This window comes from Ipomoea nil, unplaced genomic scaffold, assembly GCF_001879475.1.
Source record: "Ipomoea nil cultivar Tokyo-kokei standard unplaced genomic scaffold, Asagao_1.1 scaffold2690, whole genome shotgun sequence".
NCBI lineage: Eukaryota > Viridiplantae > Streptophyta > Magnoliopsida > Solanales > Convolvulaceae > Ipomoea > Ipomoea nil.
The window spans coordinates 582,701-599,722 of NW_017619118.1; the positions used below are offsets into that span (position 1 = coordinate 582,701).

The 17,022-nt window shown below is 37.2% G+C and overlaps 1 protein-coding gene across 2 annotated transcripts; it reads right to left on the bottom strand.

The window, feature by feature from the left end:
- Positions 1 to 6,589: 6,589 nt before the first annotated feature.
- On the bottom strand, positions 6,590 to 13,348 carry LOC109155108. Of its 2 annotated transcripts, XM_019302847.1 has the most exons (4): positions 13,131 to 13,348; positions 12,723 to 12,944; positions 9,967 to 10,097; positions 6,590 to 7,783 (listed from the first exon to the last, which is right to left on the bottom strand). In XM_019302847.1, exons 2-4 carry the CDS (start codon positions 12,924 to 12,926, stop codon positions 7,030 to 7,032), a joined length of 1,089 nt encoding a protein of 362 aa, XP_019158392.1. In that variant the 5' UTR covers positions 12,927 to 12,944; positions 13,131 to 13,348; the 3' UTR covers positions 6,590 to 7,029. The 2 variants fall into 2 exon arrangements, with proteins under 2 accessions (XP_019158392.1, XP_019158391.1); XM_019302846.1 differs by having other exon boundaries at positions 12,723 to 13,348.
- Between the last annotated feature and the right edge of the window lie 3,674 nt (positions 13,349 to 17,022).

Below are 17,022 nucleotides of genomic sequence, written 5' to 3' on the forward strand. Positions count from 1 at the left end.
CAAGGTTGAAAACTTCCCGCCAGGCTTGGAATCCTGGTTAGGGGGTGTGCACACTAAAAGTTCGATACCTGATTCCACAGAGATGAGTTTAGAACCAAGAGAGTGGTTCGGTGGATGAATTGAGCATAGGTCGGCTAGAAGCCGTACCGGGATCGGTTCGTTCACGCTACGGTGAAGTTCCTACCTCATCCATTAGTAAAGAAAGCGAGTCATTGCGACTCTAAGAAAGCGAGTCATTGTGACTCTAAGAAATGAAAGCAAGCGAGTCTTTGTGGCTATAAGAAACCTCCACAGAAAAGTATTCTATTTTACAAAAGAGTGTATAAGTATACTTATCCTATAGCATCTGACTGCATAATGAGAATGTTGCACGAGATTGCATAATGAGAATGTTGCACGAGATTGCATAACGAGAATATTTGCACTAGATTGCATAATGAGAATGATTAATCGAGATTTTATATTGAGTATGATTGCCTTAGTTGCATTTTGATGTCTTATATGTCTAGTTTGCATGATAAGAATTCGAAAACATGAGAATAAGTTCTTATTGATTGATAGTACGAAATTGCTTGATAGCATGAATTCGTTATGATGAGTTTGCTATGTTGAATATGTGTTAGAGTGATTATGTTGATAAGTATTTATCGTTGAAGCATACCTGTTTATCTTAAGTTGTCTAAGTGTTGAGATTGCTTGATTTGAGGATGTGAGCAAATGTTTTTCCAAAGTATATACTGTAGTATTTTACAGGGTGGAGTGTGGTTATACTTAGCTTCGTGCTAATGGGTGTTTTCTACTTGTCTACTTGTTGTTTTGCAAAACCCCTTTCAGGTGGGCCCAGCGTTTGAGAGTTGATCGAGTTAGACTAGTTTAGAAGATCTAATAGTCTAAACTCTTTTTGTTTTTATGATGTTATGATGATGGATTGTAGACTTATGATACTTATGTTTGGTGATAGACACCGGGGTGTTTTTCCCTCAAGTGACTTTAATTAAGTAATCTCAATGTTAGTTTGACTTAATGATTTAGTTCTATCCTTAGCCTGTGCAATCACCGTGGAGAGGTGGTTGTGGCGGTGACATTCCCACTAGTTTGTTATTTAAGTTTGTTTATCCGCTGCTTAGTTTATCTTGATTTTGGTTTTAGATCTGTAAATAAGTTTAAGAAAAGTGGGGTGTTACAGCTACACTATGGGAAACCATAAAAACACGTCATACGTCACTGAGCCATGCCTGGGATACTTACCACTACATCCACATGATTTATAGAGTAGCTCAACAGATCCACAATATTATTCGTTTTCCAAAGCAAAGTAAGACCACCGCTCAGCCCTACACCATTGACATAAAACAATCCCTCAAAGCCAAGTTTGACACGTAAACTCTCTACATGTACTTGTCCCACCTTGGTTTCCATAAAATTTAAAAAAAAAAATAAAAAAAAACCTGGCTGATTATAGGACACCATGTCCACTACCTCGCAAACTATACGTGGATTGTCAAAGCCACGACAGTTCGAACTTAACGTACTCATTGAGATAGGCAAGTCTGGGAACCAGAACCCGCCAGTTGCAAGTTTTTTGAAACATCAGACATAGCCGCATCCTTGCTTTTGTTGCTTACGCCACTCCTACCATCAAGAGCCCCACGGCGTCGTTTAGCCACTACGACTACACCATCATCGACTGCCACCGAACCAGCCCGACGGTTGATTAGTGCCAGGATGCCTTTTGTAACACCCGGTGTTACGGCCTTCAAACCCGGATTAATTGTGGAATTAATCCCATGGATAAATAATTAAAAGGGACTTAAATTGGTTAGGACCCCCTTAATTAATTAATGTGGTCCACGATGGACCGTGGACCCTTGTCCATATTAAAGACTATAAGCCCGATAAGAATAAGGAAAATAGACCTTCTGCTACCAGACTCTGATTATGATTCATGACCTTATAAATAGGGGATTAGAAAGCAATCAGAACCCTCTCACCTCTCATAACACCGAATACACGAATCGCCCAGGAAATCTAGCCAAAGGGATTTCCCACCACCAAGTCTAGGGAGATCAATCGGAGGGAAGTCTTAGAGAAGAACCTTAATAGCCAAGGGATGATTAATTAGGGCTAAGAGTCTTACAAAACCTATTTTCCTTGCTATATCTTGACTATTGGCTCCTTTGATAATTGTATGTGTGATTCTGTGATTGAGTCTTGATAGAGCTTTGCTTAGGGTTTATGTTGTGTTTATTTGATAATCTTGATGGTCTTGATGTTGTGATGTATTATATGTGTGACCTTGCGTTTGAGCATGTCTAGAGCTTGTCGTTAGGGTTTATCTGATGTAATCTTGGTGTTCTTGTGATTCTTGTCGTTCTTGCATGTTTAGGAATTGATTCTTGAATCTTGATATGTTAGGAGCATGAATTTAGGATTTGTTTGTGTTGGTTTCTTGGCTTAATTCTTGTGGTTCAAGCCTATGTTGTTATTGTTGCGTATTGGGATGTATTTGGACTTGGTTTTGGGTTTAACGGATGAATTCCCGGGTGGGAAAAGTGCCAAGATACCATCGTACCAGCGGGGGTCGGTGGAGGTACGAACCCCTACCTGACCACCCGCCAGGTACGCACCATGGTACCAGCGGGCGGCCGGCGGGTGGACGACCACCCGCTGGTACATGGTACCGCCCACCGGCGGGTGGTTGACCACCCGCCGTACACCTGTTGGTACGGGCGGGGTGGTGCGTTGTTTGGTCTCGTTTTGTGTTTTCCCGTTTCCCGTTGGATGTTTATGTGTCTCGTTTGATATTTCGGGTACCGTTTTAGGAGTTATGGTTCGTGATTGTTGCATGTGGGTTAAGTTAGTATCACGTTGACCTTGGATGAGATTTGCATGATCCCGTAGGTGGCTTGTGGTTGTCTCGTTATCTTGGGAAGTAGAGTCTAGGTTGTATCTTGTGGGTTGCGTGTTATGTTGATGTCACTTGTTGAGGTGATTGTTGTGCCTTCCCTTTGGTTATCCATTGCTATGTGTTGATGTGTATTGATTGTTGTTATTGAGCGGTGGCCACTGCGTTGTTGTGCATGTTGACTGATTGATTATACCCGATGAGAAAGGGATGTGAATGGTGGAAAAGAATTGTTGGAGTTTGGCACAACGAGTGTCCGGTTATTGTGATAAAGGCACAGACCATTCGGTTATCATGCTGAAGGCACGGACCAACCTTGATTAGTTTGCTAAATGCATAGATCAAGTTATAAGCACTGCGGTGCCATGTCAGAGCTATATGCGCTGACCCCTTGGTAGTAGTGCTAGAGGCACGAATCATGTGAATGGCACTGCGGTGCTATCAGATTGGTGGCATGTTGGAGATATGTTGGAGGGGAGCCATGAAGTGCTCCGGAGGGATAAGGGGGTGGCGTTATAAGGTGGCCTGGAGGTACAGGTTGGAATTGATATAAGGATGGAGAGGAGTAAAGGTTGGAACTTGGTATAAGGATGGATCGTGATGTTATTGTTGTTGTTGCCTTTGCTTGTCGTTGTGACTTGTTGTTGTTATTGTTTGTTATTGCTGAGCCTTATGTTTATCTTATCGTGTGAGTTAGGTTGCATGCTAGTGTCTTTATGCTGATTCGTAATGCTAAAACTGTTGTTATGCCTTGAGTCTTGATCTTGGTTTTGAAGCTAGAGTTTGTTTAGGATTATATACGTATTCCGGTTTCAAAATGGTTTCTTATATCTACTTATATTATACTTAACGCGTGGGAGTTGGGGTGGGTTACCAGCATTATTCGCTGACGGTTGTTACACCGTATGTTTTTCAGGTGCAGATCTATAGCTTCTTAGCGCGCTAGATGGATACGAGGATCTAGCTTAGATAGTTAGCAATTGTTGGTTGGCTTACGTGCCTTGATTTGTACTTGCTTATGAACTTGTGGATTTATGCTTTGTTAGTAGATTAGCCTGTGCGTCTAGGTTCTCAAACCTAGACGTGGCATAGCACCTCGACACTTGTGTTGTTAGTTCTGCTTTGTTTGGATGGATAATGATAGATTCGCCTTTATTTCGTAGGTTTTAAATGTTTTAAAAATTATGGATGTTACACCTTTCTTCCGTGGTGGTGCGTGATGGCCCCCTAGCCGGCACCAGCCAACGCTCACCAATCGCCCTTGGCCCTCTTGACTGTCCAGCTCGCATCCAGAGGCCATACGGGTACTGTTCGACAGGTAAGGATGACTCACGGGCTTTTAGACAAAACTTTTCTGTGTGCCCTATTATCCCATAGAAAAAATAGAAAGTGTGCAGCCTCTCATATTTAAACGTTACCCAACACCATGAAGTGTCCCATTTCATCAGTTTCATACGTCGCTTGAGGGGTCTAGCCACATGGATAGAAACCCTAATACGATAAAAGGTCATGTATGAACCACCACTTTGTCTATCATCGCACCGCACAAAGGAACCAATAAAGTTTTCAATCTACTTCAAAATTGTATCAGATGTGTAACCTATTGAGAGTTTGTACACCTATATCCACATGTCAACCTCATCCAGCACCTCTTGCCCTGGCAACTTCCCATGACTAACCTGTTTACACACCAGCTTACTGTTTTCGAACGACCATGGACCATCATCCAAGACCCGTTGCATGTCCGTCTTTTGGTAGAACACGAACATGAACAAGTTAGGTTCCACCCCAGATATTTGAACCCCTCAAGTCTCCAGACTGATGCCATCACATGTCTCATGTATTCGATCTTCACCAGTCGATCAGTCAGAAAACGTCCTACTAATGTCCCATTCCTCCTTCGCGGCAGCCGCGACCATAGCGACGTCCATCGGCTGCATGTCGACTTCCTCTCCCTCCAATACAAGATCGGCTCATGGTGTCATGACATCCGCTACAACGCTAAAATGTGATGCCATCTAGAGAAGCCGTAAAGGATCAGAGAAGAATCTTTGAGATATAACAGCAGTATAACTACGCCGACTAAGAATTCTATAGCGGCTGGTAGAAATTGCGAAAAATCTCCGGTGAATAGTCTTGAAGGACGAGCAAGAAAACAAGAGAATCATGCAAGAAGACAAACCCTAGAAGTATAGGGAGGAAAACCCTAGAGAGAAGGGAGAGAATAATTTTAGAGAGAAAAATTGTTGGATAACAACGTAGATTAATACATTTGGTGTTAATCTCTTTGGCTCTTACTCCATAATCTTTGAGTTGTTATTTTATCTAAAGTACTTGTGCACAACAATTTCTCACTGCTACATACTCAACATCTGCACTGCTAGTTGGTATTGAGTTTTGCTTCTTGCTAAACCATGAAACTAACCTTTTGCCTAGGAATTGACAAATAAGTGATGTACTTTTCCTATCAATCTTATATCCCGCAAAAGTCTACGTCTGAATATCCTACTAGATCAAAAGATCCACATTTCGGATACCAAAATCCAACTTTCAAGTACCTTAGAATCTTTTTAGCTGTCATAAAGTGACTTTCAAGACTAAATTGAAACCTTTGCGGTATGAAATATCCGGTCTATTAACAGTAAGATAAAGTAGAGATCCAATAATTCCTCTATACTTGACTTGATCAACATCTATATCTTCATTGTCCAAATCCATCCACATAGGAATACCTTCACCGAAGTTTTGCCATCTAATTCAAACTTTTTAATTAAATCCATGATATACTTTAATTTGCTTGGTTTATGAAAATACCTTATTTGCTTTGCTTAACTTATAAACCAAGAAAGTAACTGAACGTTCCCATCATAGAAAACAAAATACCTTGGTTGAACAAAAAAGAGTAAATACCAATTTTGGTCCTACGAGTATTAGCAAAATGACGGTTTTGGTCCACATGTTTAATTTCTACTAATTTTCATCCACGATTATTGTTTTAGTACCAATTTTCATCCACGACTATTATTTTAGTACCAAAAATCATCATGTCGATCACCCCTCCATTAAAGACATGCCGAAATCTAAAAACTGTAAGGGCATTTTCATCTTTTTCAACATAAAATTCTAATTTGAACAAGAATAAAGAGATTTAAGCCCTAAAATCGATCCCAATTCGCAATTCTCCTCCTCATCTTACCTTAATTTGTGGAGGAGAACTACGAATTGGATAGATCTTATGGCTTAAATTCCTTTATTCATGCTCAAATTGGGATCTTAATTTGAAAAGGACAAAGATACCCTTAATAATTTCATTTTTCGGCATGCCTTAAATGAATGGGTGACCAACGTGATGAATTTTGACACTAAAATAATAGTCGTGGATGAAAATTGGTACTAAAACAATAGTCATGGATGAAAATTGGTAGGAATTAAACATGTGGACTAAAACTGTCATTTTGTTAATACTTGTGGGACCAAAATTGGTATTTGCTGAAAAAAAAAAAACATATTTTCCTCATCTATAACGAATTCTATTTCCTTTGAAAAATAAAGTCCATAACCGTAACAATAGAAAAAACATTTTCTTTAAATTTTAAAAAATTGACTTCCTCTTTCAAAAAAAAAAAAAAAAAAAAAAATTGACTTCCTTAAAAAACTTTTTCCATCCTACCAAACATGGCATGATTTCAAAAACCTTATTGATATTAAGGTACTAATTCAATATAATATCACCAATAGATACTAAAATGATGTCAGAACAGAACAATAAATACCAATTCCAAAAAGAATATATGATACATATATAGACACTATATTCTGTTTTTGAATAAACAGATCTAGCTCCTAAGTATCTCAAATATACAGATTCTGGGGTGCTTCCAGGACACAAACCAAACTACGGCAAAATTCAACCGAGCCTGAGTGATAAGTTCATTGAAAGCACCAGCAGGCAGCAGCTGGAGATACGAACATCCTCAGCCAAACGTATAGCATTGTATTTGATAATCACTTTTCTTATGTATAGAGTCCCCGTTTTTCCCATACCAAATAACAGATGATGGATGCCCATCTAAAATAATGAAGAAAATATGGAGTAGGCAGTGGGATATGCCAATAGAATTGTACTAATCAAGTGCAGCCTTGTTTCTTCGGCCTGTAATTGGTTTCGGTAAGCCATCAAAGATTGGTTTTGTAATGGATGCAGTAGTGAGTGTTGGCCACAGGGATGCCAGTGTGCTGCTATCTGAATCCTGCAAGCTTGATGTGCTTGATGACTTTCTAACTCCTACCAGATTCTCAGCAATAAGTGAATCGCCCAAACCGATAGGGATAGGATTTATCAAACTTGCTTCACCATCAGCACCTGAGACAGTTCGACTAGCTGATTTAGGCCGCAAAGCCAGACCTTTTCCTGCTATGGTCAAAAACCCACCGCCACTACTGTTATCTTCCTTCAGCAGCCTTTCTGGTGTGCTCGAGAAATCAGCGTCAGATTTTTGACGCCTTCTGACCAGTTTCTCAGCCCAACTATCTGAGTCGTTATCTTTAGCATCTTGGGTTGATGCATGATCCACCAAATCACCATTCTGTGTCATAAAACCATTTGCTACACTTTTAGACTTCCCATGGAGACTTGGTGGTTGGTTGGTAAATGGGCCATCCTCTGGATCGTGTAATCCTGCCTTCCGGTAGACAGCCATTTCAAAACCTTCAGATGCACTTTTCTGATTTGCGGGTGTAATACCATAATAATCTTGTAAACTGCTCATTGCTGGAGAAACTTTTCGTTGTGGAGAAGGTTTCAGTTTTAATGACTGCAACGAATCAAATATATCAGAGTATCTACGGTTAGGTTGGGTCTGCTCCAAACTGCTAGGTCTGCAAAAAGAATTGTCACTGTTAGCCACTTTCCCACTTGTGCATCTTAAAGTAATCATTAAAACATAAATCTTTGCCTTTCATGACCATTTCTCAACCTCCAAGAATAGAATCAAGAGCTAATAGTTATAGGCGGTAACCCAATCAAGATGGCTAAGGATACAAACTTGTAATCAAAAGGTCACGAATTCGAATCTCAACTTTTTTGGTTTGAGCTGGTAAGCAATGGGCAACCTAGGCAGGGTTTACCCAGTACACACCTTTGGATAGTGGCTGCGAGTTTCCCGCGTCACCCCAAAAATAGAGCTAATAGTTATATCCCCACTTGTAGTAAAAGCTATATCAGATAAGTTCTATATACAAACTTCATCTAAGATGATGTGTTCCTAAATTGCCAGCATAAGCTACAATCCTAAAAGCATTATATCAGTGTGTCACACTGTCACCATCGCTAATTGTTGCTTTAGAGCAAAACCCACATGTACAAATGCAGAAGCACAGGAAAATCTCCAACCAAAACCACTGCCTACGGTTGTACACATCTTAACAACCGTCATTTTCAGCCAGTATTGGTCTACTCCCTCAACCCAAAGGCCCAACTGTCCCCAAAAAAAATCATTAAAATAGGATTAAACAAAAACATGGACCATATAAATGGGAACTGAAAATTGAAAACAGAATGATCAGAAAGATGAACACTGTAATGCTAATTGTAGATGATAAACCTAGGAATAAAATTCAATTCACCACCTTAAATTTGAAACTTATACATGCAAAATAAAAAATTCTAAATTAATTACTTTAAAAAAAAAAAACTTGTGACATGCTCAAGGACGTTTTGTAAATATAAAAAGGCACAGGCTAGGCTATCATGATTCGTGAAGCCTTCTCCAGGAACGATTTTAATCAGTTCATCATAGATATGGACAAGGCACAAACAAATGGTGTTTGGGCATATACAGCAGCAAGATATAACGAACATATTTAACAGAGAGGGAGGGGGCAACAGGAAAGATCAAGATGGTATTAAACCAACACCTGAAATATGAATATCAAACTTATCCCGTTTACTAACGGGAGAATTTCTCCAGTTTTCTAGAAAACTGAAAATTTGGAGAATAGAAATCAGATGTTTACTAATTACTAGCACAGCTTTCCATTTTTAAAACTGGAACATTTTCCAATTTTCTAGAGAACTAGAGATTTTTAGTTTATTTTTTATGTTCTCTAAATGGAAAACAAAATCTCTATCATCTAATTGGCTATATATACAACAATCACATTCTAACCATTATCTACTTACATATTTATCCATTACTATAATTACATTCATTATCATCTTCTTTTACTTATCACCATCTTCTATCTTTTCTACTTGCATCTACTTATATAAACATAACTATATTTGTTTATGCTCAAAGTTAAACATTATTCACATAATAACAATTAAAACTTGAACTCTACACCAAGTTTTAGATTTTGATTGATATCAATAGATTATTCGTTTGGATATAGTTATGTTATATCCTAATATAAGTTTGATTTGGATATAGTTATGTTATAAATATTAGCTCAGAAAAATATTAATATTATCTAAACTAAATTTCAAGTGAACTTAATAGTTTATTGGTTCAGATATATTTTTAGTTATGTTATATCTAGATATAAATTTGGTTCGGATATCAAATGTAAAAATCTTACACACATTGGACTTAAAAGTAAAAATTATATGTATTCCATTTAAACCAAACATATCCAAAAATATTTTAAATATAAGATCTAAAAATGACTTGAAATTGAACTTGTGTTAATTTTATAACGTTAATAAAAAAAAAAAATGGAGAAGTGTATAAGTAAACAAGTTATCCAAACAGAAAATTGAGAAATTAGAAAAATAAAAACAGAGAACAGAAAACTGAAGTAAACGGGCTTCTTAATGTTATAATAAGAGCTATGACAACTTGAGATTTATAGCATCCCAAGAAATTATCACTGCACCAAAATTGGGAAAATAAGGCACAAATATGAAGTTCTACAAGTAGAACCTTGTACAGGAAAATCAGATGACAGGTTGAGAGATCGGCAGATCGCCCCTAATTTAGTAGAAAGCCCAATGCAATCAAATTAAGAAATGAATCAAAACTAAATAAAAAGGGCACTCAAGTAAAACAAGTGAGAAATACCCTTGTTTATCTACACCATTTGACAGAATTGAAGATGGCGGATGCCTCCCTGGTAAAGGAATTTGAAGTGTCTTTAGAGCAAACATTTGGAAATCAGTAACCAGACCATTCATCTTCTTAATATCAGCCACCTGTCACACCACAATAGTCAATGCCAAACCAAAAAATGATATGCAATATAAAGTGATTTTTCCACATAAAGAACAAAAAAGCTAAATGTCAGTAGCTCCAAATCACAAACATTTACATCTAGAATTGCGAACTAAAATTTTTTGTTCTTCTGAGGGGAAGAGAAAACAAAGAAATTTAGTTGTTTAAAGTGCTTATTTGTCAAAAGTCAAGTGATAAATCATTAATGAAAATTTTTTGCTTCGTTTTGGCAAAGTGCAGATATGTACAAAAGCAAACCAAAGCAAGCGGGAGAAAGGCGTGCCTTTCTAGAAGATACGAAGTCAACACTGAAAATTCGGGCTAAAATAAGCAAATCAGGTATGATTCTAGCTTTCTTCTCTACCCAAAGGCCCAGACAACACCAAGTAAGCTTTCTTCTTCATCAATCTTCTGCCACCCAGCCCACCCTTCACATCGTTCTTCATTTTTTTTTTTTCACTCCAATTTATACTTTCTCTCAGTCTCTCTAATCTCATTGGTTTTTTTTTTCCTTTGATGCTTTATACTTGTCTCATCTCTCTCTCTCTCTCTCTCTCTCTCCATCTCTGGGTTTTTTCTTTTGGTGACTATGCTAAGCATATTGTCTAAATATGTTCATTAAAATGGTAATTAAAAAGAAGTTGCTCCAAAGTCCAAACTGACAGGTATGTTCTCACAATGCAACATAACATTGCAAAATGTAGCATCATCTAAATCTCTCTACAAACCACTACTACCCACGAACAGTATAGGCATTTATTGAACCAAGATTGCAGGTATTGAGGCTTCCTAGCGGTTGATGTAAACACAGAAAGGAAATCTGTAGAAAAGGGTGCTCTACACTTCAACAGTTTAGGGACAAAACACGTTTGTGTAGAGGTGATAGCATGATCATGCATTTTAAGAATCTAAGATTGCAGACATAATGTAGCCTTCTGAATTTCATTATAAGTGTTTAAAAATAATAATAATAATAATAATAATAATAATAATAATAATAATAATAATTTTAAAAAAATCGGGGCATGTCTGTGTCAATGCGCACTAATTTCAAAATCCAAGTACTGCAAGTATTCCTAACTTCGTTCTCATAACATCTAACAGGTCAGATGTGCATGTTGACATGTAGCATTCAATGAAACAACTAAACAACCTATCCCCCATTGTAAGAAAGCAGACATGACGCCGCATTCTCAACATTTTAATATACATTTTTTTTATAAACAACATTTTGGACATATCTTGTGTCAATATGCACACTATTTTCAAAATTTAACTACAACAACTATTCACGCTATTTCATTTTCATTACAACAAAGTAGATACACACCTTTGCCATTTGATGTTTAATAGACACCTAAATAGCCCCTCCTACTCCCATGGCAATTATTTTCTTATACCGAGTTTCCTTTGGATAACCAATTTGTTTGGACTTGAGTTAACACAAGATGTTCAATGGTGCCTATACAACCCCTCTCGACACCCATGACAATGATGTTTTTTAACTGAATATCGTTTGGTTAAGCCATTAAGCAATTGGTTTGGACTTACTTTATCCCTTTTGGGTTCAAAAAGGAAGGTTTATCTTTTGTTGTTTGCTAACTGCTTGTTCACAATGCCCAATAGCTAGGCTTTTTCTAGTCAATGTCAGTCTTTTGTCTCCATTCACTCTTCAGTATAGAGTCCCTTTTTCCCCAAAAAAAAAAAAAAAGAAAAGAAAAAAACAGGGGAGGGAATGGAGAGAGTGACCAATAGGTACTATTAGGATCTCTTTAAAAGGCCAACTGCCCTGTAGTGTGATGGTACCTCTGTTACCATTCCGAATGGGCGGTCACAGGATCGAACTATGGTGGTGGGAGCATTGATTCTTATTCTTTGGGCCGAAAAAAATTGAGAAAGTATAGAACAGATACTACCTCATAAAGATTAAAGAATCAAGTATTTCAAAAAAAAAAAAAAAAAAAAAAAAAAGAGGATACTTTTAAAAGACAACTGAATTTTGGAGCATATTGATACTATCAGATCTGAGTGCCATAGAACTATAGAAGTCCATAAAATCCTGTATGCCATCTAGATTTTTTTTAGACCACATAGTAAGGATTTTAAACAACTATCTTCAATTACACTTTCCCATAGTGTTTAAATCAGAACTAATGAAAATTGAAAAATGAGCTAAGCAACAACTATTTTAAACCAAATAAAGGACCCATTATCTGGCTTAAGTTATTGATCATCACAATGCGGCCAAGGCAACAAGGCGCATAGCCTAAATCTTTCTGCCCTAATCTACGAATCACCAAACACAAAATCAGAATACTATTTCAGGACATCTTACACTGAGCACCTCCAAAAATCTGCTTAGTTCTAACTCACATTTCCTAAAAAGCCATAAAAACCACTAGCAATCCAAGCATAAAATCAAATACAAATAAAAAAAGAAGAGTCAGCTTCTCAGCTTAAAAAATTAGCCCGCAGCCCAGTTTTCTATTTTCCACAATAATGTACAATAAATATCAGAAAAATCAAATTCTTGAATCTTGACAATACAAAAAAAGCAGACGATCATAAGTTAACAGGGAAGGAGTAAAAAATATCCTTTTAATTACCTCAACACCGTACCGAATAGCAACACCAGCAAGGGTATCCAATTTGGAGACTGGGTGTTCGATATAATTCACCCCGCCGCCGCCACCGACGCTCCCATCACCGTCAGCAGCGCCGCCAGCGCCGCCGGACGGCGGCATCGATACTGTGGAGCGATCCAACTGATTAAAGTAATCTCCTCCATTCACTCTGACCCCTCTCTCCATATTCCCTACTAACTAAAACTATAAAAAAAATAAAAAATAAAAAATAAAAAATGGAATCCCACACCACCAAAACGAAAGCAAATCAACGCAAACCCAGACTAAGCATTCTGATTTGATTAATTACCAATAAATAATCATAATACATACGCATACGGGCATAAGCGTATATGCTATGTATAGGAGCTTATGTACAAGTATACTTGCATATGAAATGGAAGAAATGACTTGGGCGGGTAGATCTGGACTGGAAGAAGTGTGAAGAATCGCTTTAGGCGTTGGGTTCTTGGCCCAACCTCGCCAGTAGCGGAGATCTTACTGCCATCAATTTAGGAACGCTGCATTTTTTGGAGCGTCCATTTGTCGTCAGATTAAGGTAATTTTCTTTCCAATTCTCTTTACTCCATGTTTCACATTTAGTCAACCCAACCGGTGTAAGCTTATTTTGAGAGAGCTCTTTCCTCTGGTTTTATGTGTTTGATTAGATTAATAAAAAGAATTTTATTATATGTATATATGTATTTTCAAATTTTACTTCTTCATTTTTATTTTATAATATAATAAGAAGTGATAATATATTTTTATCATATGAGTCTCAAAAAAAGTGTTTACGTAGGAGGGAGTAAAATATGAAAACTCATGTAGTATTTTCTTTTTAAAAAAAATTAATTTGACCTAAAAATAGTAAATATGATATGTGCATATACTTGTACTATTGATGTAAACACATTTGATATAATTTATATAATGAAATTATATTTTAGGAAGTAAATTTTTGTATTATATATTTTAATTTTAAATTTTTCATGAATAAAAAGTAAGAATAAAAATTGTTGTCGATTTATTTTAGATTAATCAAAATATGTCATGTAAGTATGGAGTAATATATCTAAATTAAGATTCAAAAATCAACCATCAAAATTTTCAATGTTCATAATAAAATTTAAATATGTTATAATAATATTATTATTATAATTGTTAAACCAAGAGTTAATTAGTTTGTTAATTAAATTAAGTAGTGGGTGGTGTGTATGCAGTATGTGGCTTAGGGTGTGTTTGGAAACCCGGAAAATGATTTCTGGAAATCATTTTCCGGGTTTCTGGTGTTTGGCTACGCAAGGAAAATGAAAGTCAATGGAAAACAACTTATGGTCAATGGAAAATCACACCTATTTTCCGGAAAATGACTTCCCCTTTTTTTTGGGGGAAGTCATTTTCCATCTTCTAAACACACACACCAAAGCCAGACTTCCTCCTTCAACAACACCATACCTTCACTTCACTGGTTTCTGGCCGGAAACCAGAAAAGTTCTCTGGTTTCCGGCGGAAACCAGAGAGATACCTTCACTGGTTTCTGGCCGGAAACCAGAGAAAAGTTCTCTGGTTTCCGGCCGGAAACCAGCGAGAAAGCTCTCTCTGGTTTCCGCCGGAAACCAGAGAGCTTCTCCCTGGTTTCCGCCGGAAACCAGAGATCTTCTCTCTGACTTCCGGCCGCGGAGACCAGAGAGCTCTCTGGTTTCCGCCTTTCAGGCCGGAAGCCAGAGAGAATGGCGGAAACCAGAGAGTACAACTCTCTGGTTTCCGCCTTTTTTTTTTTGTTTTGTTGTTTTCTTTTTTTTTTTTTTAATTTTTTTATTAAATAATATTATTTGATTTTATTAATAAATATTATTATTTATAATATTATTGTAAATGTTATATATTTTAAACAAAATAATTAATTATTTAAAATGTTTAATTATACAATTCTATATCATTTCCAGAAAATGAGCCAAACACCAAAAGACAGTTTTCCATTTTGCAGCCAAACACCAGAAAGGAAAATGACTTTTGGAAAATGACTCATTTTTCAGAAGTCATTTTCCAGAAGTCATTTTCCTGCTTTCCAAACGGACCCTTAGTGTATGTGGAGTACATGGAGCATACATTCCTAATTTTTAGCTTTATTATTATTTCTCCTTTACTATAAAAAGGCTGTGTATCAATCTTTTTCAAATATCAATCAAGTGAATTCAATTCTCCCTCTCTCTCTCTCTTCTCAAATATATATTATATATATTATAGATATATTATATTATATTTAATATATATTATATTAAATATATTATATTTAATATATCTAACATTTGGTATCAGAGCCAGTCAACCTTTCTACCCCGAGGTATTTTTCATAGTGAATTATGGCCACAAATTTCAATATTGTATGGTCGGGTCCCAAATTGGACGGGAACCTCGATTACAATTATTGGCACTATGATGTCCACACATTTGCAAGCTCAAAATCTTTGGAGCTTTGTTGATCCCGGTCTACCCGAAGGAGCTGATGCAGGCGCTATACGGCGAGATAAATTGGCCTTGGGTCAGATTCACCAAGGTGTTCATTATTCCATTTTTGGGCAATTAGCTCGTGCTCAAACAGCAAAACAAGCTTGGGACATCTTAAAGGTGTCACACAAAGGAGTCGATCGGGCGCAGAAGTCTAAGTTGCAGTCGTTGAGAAGGTTGTACGATAATTGTGAGATGACCTCTACAGAAACAGTAGATGCGTATTTCACTCGTCTTATTGATATGGTGAATAAGATGAGGCTATATGGAGATACGATTGAAGATGGTGCAGTGGTTGAAAAAGTTCTTCGAACTATGCCGATGAAGTATGACCATGTGGTGGCTTCGATCACAGAGTCACACAAAACCGAGCTCTTATCAATTGCAGAGCTGAAAGGTATGGTAGAAAGTCATATTGACAGGATTGCGTCAAAATCGGAACCACTAGCAGAAGAAGCTTTGAAGAGTCAAGTCACCCTTAATGTGACTGGCACTAATCAAAGAGGTGGAGGATCTGGTAGAGGTCGTGGAAGAGGAAGAGGAGGTTCTAGTGGAAGAGGTCGTGGTAACTTCAACCAAGGAGGAGGACGTGGTAACTCCAACCAAGGAAGAGGTGGAGGTAATACCAAACAAGGTAAATTTCCATTTCATTGCTACAATTGTGGCAAGTATGGGCACAAGATTGCAGATTGTTGGTATAATGAGGACAACAATCGTGGAAATCAAGCAAACATTGCTGAAAACACTGCTGAAAAGTCTGGTGAGAGTTCTGAAACTTTACTTTTAGCCAGCGATAGTTTTTCTGCAGATAAGAACATATGGTTCTTGGATACTGGGTGTAGTAACCATATGTGTGGGAAGAAAAAATTGTTTTCCGAACTAGATGAATCAGTCCGGTCTGAAGTAACGTTTGGCAATAAGTCAAAGGTGCCAATTTTGGGAAAAGATAAAATCTCTATTCAGTTGAAGGATGGTACTCACAATTTTATATCCGATGTGTTCTATGTTCCTGAACTACACCAAAATTTGTTGAGTTTGGGTCAGTTGTCAGAAAAAGGATATAAGATACATATTGCTCAAGGGTGTTGTACCATTGAAGATGCTAAAGGAGTTTTGATTGCAAAGGTAAATATGTCCCAAAATCGACTATTTCCTTTGAAAATTAAGCATACTCTCCTTGATTGCTTTAATTCTGAAGTTTGTGATGATAATTGGTTATGGCATATGCGGTTCGGGCATTTTCATTTCTCTGGATTAAACTATCTTGCAAGAAAGGAACTTGTTTCTGATTTATCTGTTGTGAATGTCCCTAATCGTATCTGTGAGATTTGTGTGATTGGGAAGAAGCATAGAGATCCCTTTCCCGTGGGCAAGTCAAGGAGAGCCACAAAACAGTTGGAGATTGTTCACTCAGACCTGTGTTCGTTGGAGGTTCCCTCACATGGAGGTTGTAAGTACTTTATTACTTTCATTGATGATTTCAGTAGGAAAACATGGGTTTACTTTCTGAAGCAAAAGTCTGAAGCATGTGATATTTTCAAACAATTTAAGGCTTTTGTTGAAAAGCAAAGTGGTTATGAAGTTAAAATCTTGAGAACTGATAGAGGTACAGAATATATTGCTTGTGATAATTTTCTGAAGGAAAAGGGTATTCAGCACCAAATGACAGCCAGATACACTCCGCAACAAAACGGAGTGGCTGAGAGGAAGAATAGGTCTATCATGGATATGGTGAGGTGCATGTTGAAATCCAAGGATCTGCCTAAACCTTTTT